The following is a 6,035-nucleotide window of genomic DNA, read 5'->3' as shown; positions in this document are numbered from 1 at the left end:
TTTTTTTTCTTAGGGAATAACAATTGCTATTGTAAACATCTACTAATAGAAAGGTATTACTGAGGTATATAAATACCACAAAAAAAAAAAAAAGAAAATCTATCAGAAACTACTGGTACAAGGTAAATATTACCTATCAGTAAATAAGCAATGATGTTATGGATGTTCTGTCCAGAAACTGTAAAGGAAATTCAGCTGAAATTTGTCCTATATCAATTTTCATATTGTAAGAGCAATTTTAAAGTCAAAGGTAAGTAGAACTGGTGCTATTTTGTCTGTATCAGGATGTAATTTCTCCCACATCTTGAGAACTGCAAGGAAATACGCATTAGTCCAAAATAATGGAATGCTTTATTTATGAAGAATAACATTCATTATAAAGGGAGGGGGAACAACTTGAATTCATACAAAAGAATGTTAAAATCAGATGGCTATTTAGCAACAATTTCCACAAGACTATAAGAATTCACACACTCATTCGTATTTTAACCATCCACACACCTTCTACCTGTTTAACAATTGAGAAAAATCATATGCTACCTGATCTCTAATGCACATCATACTTTCCTGCTTAGAAGTCTTAGTGCATTTTTCTTTATGGAATTAAGCAGATGCCACAGCAATGAGCTGCACCTTTTCAAACTATTAAAAAATGAGTCAGAAGGAATAATTTGCCCATTTTCTTCCCTGCACAGTTCTTATTCAGTCAAACATAATATCTTTAAAGTACATAACCAAACAGTAACGGTCAGTCTGTTCACACCTTATGTAAGGCCAGCAGAGGTGTTCAGTACACCTGCAATCTGTGAGACATGCCTCAATGCCATAATAATTGATTAAAACCTTACAGTATAGGAGATGATGTCTAAGGTGCTCTCCTGAGAAACGTTTTTAAATGGTTGCTATTGAGAAAACTTGGAGAGTATTTCTGTATTAAGAGGACTCTACTTGTTCCTATAAGGAAGAAAAAAAACAAAAAACAAACAGAGGTTTTCAAAAGTACAGAACAAATAGCTTCTGGGAAAGAAAGAAATACTTAAATGTTCAAGGAAGACCTGAATTTAAAAAGTAAGTATTTTTAAATTTTAGAGTACTGAAGGTGCTAGGTATTTCAGAAGTACCTAGTGAGAAGAAAGTTCACCTTAAAGAAGTAAAATTCAGTCAAGAATAACCCACGTGTATCTAGTATTCTTTCTGCCAAAAGTAGCCTTTCCAGTCAAGCACACTGACTCCTCTGGTCTTAAAAGGGCGAAGTCTAGTAATATAAACATCACTGTGAACAATTCAGAAAGGTTTGAATCACATGCCACAAGACAGCACAATCTGAAAGCCTTCTAAAATCGTATTTAGTGACTGTAAGCTTTATGCGAGTTGTCTTTATCAACAGACTTGTCTTTATCAACAGACAAAATATCGAGTATTACGGATGCAGAGAATCGTTTTGAGGGGTCTTTTGAAAGCATCTTTTTGATTATGGGTACCTGCAAAAAAACAAAGTTTGAGTAATTTTTTTTAAATGACTATGTAAATAAATTAACTGAAATAATGCATTGAAATACTTTACCTGGATTTTAAATTGCTTGGTGAAGTCTGATGGAAGTTCACCATCTCTAACATCCTGCCATACCTGAAATTCATACAAGATAAACAGTTTCAGTATGCTTTCATTAATCATACTTTATCTCATTTTATGACCAATGTCATTTACTGAAGTAATTAAGAGAATATAACATAAGGGTTCTGAAAGAAACTATAGAAGTTTGAAAGTTTGTCATTTAGTTGTACTTCATTTTGTCTTATGTATACACTTGTCCCTCTGTAAGCTTAAAAGCTTCACAATGTACAGTGATGCATTTGTTTTGGCAAACCTCTAATTCATAGCCATTATCATTCTCTTTTCAGTTGGAAAGTAATGGTTTTCTATCTTCTTGCCCACATTAAAAAACACACGCAATGTGAGAAGACAGTTTCCCACTTTGACAATGGTTGGGTGATGTTACTGGCAAACCAAGCAGGCATGCTTCCTCCTTTTTACCTTGTTCAGCGTTACACAATTCTTTCTGTGTCACTGCAAAAAATGCTAGTTGGAGCTCAAAGCAAGGCTAAGGATTACTAAATATATGCTTTCCAAAACTACTGCTAGGTAACAACTATTTTTTCACATTAGGGTTTCCAGTTAGTCTGGCCCTTTGAACACCATGGGACTGGGGGCATGTTTGCAATTGGCTGTAAGCTGGCACAAGATGTCTTTAGAAAATGTGACAAAGTAGACTAACAGAACTTTGATGTGGTTTGCTTATATTGGCAAAAGTCAACTAACAATGTGCATGATCCTCTGGGTCCAGCTACATACATATATCTTAAAAAATTACTTTGGACAAGATATTCAGTATCTACATTCCTTATATCTATATTCCAAATATGTAAGTTTGAGCATACATGCTGTTCTACTACAGACATGCAAAGAAAAATATAAAAGACACATAAAAGATACATTTTCAAGCAAAGTTAAAATTACATTGTTTTCTTTGCAGAAATACCATTTGTCTTTCAATTGAAAGAAAGCCATATATTTCACGTCACTTTTGTTTTCATTTTGAAAAACTAAAATGTTTTGATTTTGTTCTTACCCCCCCTCTGAGCAGTAAAGAAAAGTATGGCAGAGACTAAACTCTTCCAGTTTTGACTTCTGTTTAAATAGAGAAATATTCTTTTCCAATACTCTGAGCAAACAAAAAGCTTTATCAGAAATTTGAATTGTTTTTGTATATTTTAGCTTTCTGACTTGCTTCTCTATTCTTATATGTACATAGCTAAGAATAGTCAGGCTTTAATCAGTACATGAGTAGAACATAAGTAAAATAAAACCAGTAATGTTTCTTCAGTTATATTTTAACTGAAGTAAGAGGGATTAATGGGCCTGACAGTTTTCCCTTCGTTTGTGTCTGTAAATAGAGATAGTACTGTAGTTGTACAGGTTTCTTTTGGCATATAATTAGCATAATACAGATAGCAGCAGCAAGGCAAAACAATGTCAGTGCAAAACCATTTTTTAATTTAAAGATTACCTACCCTGTTTTTCTCATGATGACTGACCAACGCAGAAAGAATTTCAAACCAAATCAATCCCAGCGCATAAATGTCTACTTCCTTTCCATATCTGTCCCCAGACTACAAAGATCACAAGAACAACAGAGTTGTGAAATCCTGCTGAAAGGCACTTCTTGAAGGCAAAATCTGAAATCAGTAGAAGTTGGCACCTGAAGACTACTAGAGGACCAGCATTACTTGATCTTCATATTAGTCTTTAACCCTTTCTGCTACATTACATGACACAGAGTCAGACTTTATACAAGCAAGTTAGCTAAATTAAACCATTGCGTTTGTAGACTACCCTCTCCAGAATAAGGTTATCCTTGTATGCTGTCATATCAGGGAACTTCAAGCAACTTGGTTTAGTACCGAGATTAAGGTTGAACACAACCAGTACTGAGTTGATAATGCAAAACACACACAAATAAGTCAAATAATATAGCAAGATCATTACCTGTTCTGGTGCCATATATGACTGTGTTCCTCTGTTCTTAGTTAGAGGGTCATACGTCACAGAAGTCACAAGACCAAAGTCACCTATTTTTATTTTACCTTCATGTGATAGGAATATATTCTGAGGCTACAGATACATAGATGTATTAAAAAAAAAACAAGTCAATCAGTTAGACACTTTGTGACCAAGGTTTATCGTCAAGCATAATCAACCACAGATTTGCTCCCCATAAAAATCTGTTAATTGTGTTAATTGTTCACAGAAATTAAGCTTTAAGAAATCAGTGGGAGGTAGGAAACAAGAAAGTTCAATTAATTTCATTTTTAAACATGCAAACTCCATTTGAAATAGCATATGCTGCATTAACTGTTTTTTAACTAGGTGTCGTGACTCTATCATACTTCAAGTGTTCTCCAGTTGCACTGTGCATATCATCTGTTATATCCACAAATGCGTTTTAGTCTTTAATCTTGGTCCTCGGATTTTACACTTGGGCAAAGCATGTAGGTTTACATGAAATTCCACTCAAACTATAGATTTTTCCCTAGACACAGTAGGATTATCTGTACTAGATTAATTGCAGAGTTGGGGCTTACTACAGTCATCTCACGGTATCACTTTGAGCTTATCATTTTTAAATTTGACAAAGTCATAAGAAAATGAAATAGAATTGGATTTTTTTTTTAATGAAGTTTTCCAAACCATCTATCATTCCAAAGATGGTAAACTGTATTTCTGAATGTTATTAAAGCAAAACCAAGCAGCCTCATCGTGTCTTTTACTCAAAGAAAATCTGGTGGACTAAAAGGGCAGGAGAGACTTAAAGTTTTACAGGAAGTAATCTTTGTGTCAAGGATGCCCAGCACAGTTCTTCTCTTCAAGTATAATCAAGTCCACACGCATTTATTAACAGTACCTATGGTGTCTCACCGCTACGCTATCTGAAGGCTTCATTCATGCCAGGCACAAGTGGATCTCAGAATGAAGAAAGCTTGAACCTATCCTGCAGCTCTGATTCTGGGAGATCTCAGATGGCCAAGCACCTAGCTGACAGATTTAATTGGGATAAAAGTTCCTAAATTAAAATGCAGACAGACAAGATAGCAAATAAAACCTGGAAGCAGATTACAGCTAGTTTCCATAGATGAAAGATTGGGACAGTAGATTCATAGGAACACAGAAAAGCAGGAGATAGAGCTGAGGTGAAAATAAAGTGGGACTAAGAAGGAAGAAACGCAGACGTAAGAACTGAGTGGAGACAAAGCATGCAGCACACCTCTTTTTTTTCCAGATATCTATATAAATGAATATATTTGTGGTTCACTTCAGCATTGTAGCAATAAGCCTCAAAAAAGGGACTCTAGGAGATAGTGAATGTATGTGCCCATGAGACAAGAGTCTAAGAGTGGGCAGTGAACATCATCTGGAAGAACACTGTTAATGCCTAACTCAAGAAGTCTATGAAGTTACCGAAGGTCTTGAGAGGAATGGAATATGCATAGAGATCAGAATCACTGTATCAACTCTGTATTCTAATACTCCCTAGGTATTTGGAATTAGTTATTACATGAGGACAATATCCTGAATCAACATTTAATGTGACCCACTACAGCCATTTTTACAATTTAGGAACATCACCACTCGATCAACTTATTCACAAAGGGACTGTTTTAAAAATTATAGCTGGCACATGAAGCAATGAAGGCTTGGAATTTTGTCCTTTAAAAATATTTTCTTAAGATTGAATGGTTACACACTTGTGGAGATGGTGAGGTAATATATTTGAAGGCTAGTTCTTTGGATATGTACGCAGTACATGATACTAGAACAATTTTTATCACATGCAGTATGTATTAGGATATACTGTCCCTTTAAAATTTGACAAGTGACAACTTCCTAGACTCACATCTTCCTTCTTTCAATCGCCTTATTACCACAGATGGTTAGTATTCCTTTTTCTAAGAGGCTGTCTTGTAACCCAGTAACACACAATACACTGAAAATGCCTGTTAACTGATGGCTACTGGTTTTGGTCGGTTGGTTATTTTTTATTTTTATTTTCTAAGTACTTCATTCTAAGGTCCTTTAGTTCACCTCATGATTTTAGAATGACATCCAGACAGATATTGGGAAAAAAAATGTATTATTGTATTGTATTATCAAAAGAGGCATGGTACTAGAGTATATAATAGAGTAAGCAAAGACTAGAACAATTTACATTTTTCTAAACTTCCAATAAATACTACTTTTCTCAAAGATTTTAAAAATTAACTTCCTATTCTACTTACCTTGAGGTCTCTATGAATTAAATTTTTAGAATGAATATAGCGCACTCCTTTCAGTACTTGTGAAAATTTGTCTTGTGCCATCTCATGATAGTTTTGGTTTTGTCTATTATTTTCAATCCATTTTTCCAATGGCCCTTGTTCACATAATTCCATTTGGATGAAGAGGCAAGGAACTGGTACGACAGAATTCTTACTGAAAA

At 34.6% G+C, this 6,035-nt stretch overlaps 1 protein-coding gene across 1 annotated transcript in view; it reads right to left on the bottom strand.

Moving 5' to 3' along the window:
- Window positions 1-325: 325 nt before the first annotated feature.
- The window catches only part of LOC104909671 (interferon-induced, double-stranded RNA-activated protein kinase-like), a 6,157-nt gene continuing 447 nt past the window's right edge, over window positions 326-6,035 (bottom strand). Inside the window, exons 2-6 of the mRNA XM_010706958.3 lie at window positions 5,836-6,028; window positions 3,548-3,673; window positions 3,073-3,171; window positions 1,565-1,627; window positions 326-1,481 (exon numbers count right to left, since the gene is read on the bottom strand). Coding sequence (XP_010705260.1) covers window positions 1,347-1,481; window positions 1,565-1,627; window positions 3,073-3,171; window positions 3,548-3,673; window positions 5,836-6,028 — 616 coding nt within the window. The 3' untranslated portion in view covers window positions 326-1,346. The remainder of the gene's footprint in view (window positions 1,482-1,564; window positions 1,628-3,072; window positions 3,172-3,547; window positions 3,674-5,835; window positions 6,029-6,035) is intronic.

This window comes from Meleagris gallopavo, chromosome 2 (genome assembly GCF_000146605.3).
Source record: "Meleagris gallopavo isolate NT-WF06-2002-E0010 breed Aviagen turkey brand Nicholas breeding stock chromosome 2, Turkey_5.1, whole genome shotgun sequence".
Lineage (NCBI taxonomy): Eukaryota > Metazoa > Chordata > Aves > Galliformes > Phasianidae > Meleagris > Meleagris gallopavo.
The sequence above is the reverse complement of the archived record's forward strand: the minus strand, read 5'-3'. Positions and strand labels throughout refer to the sequence as shown.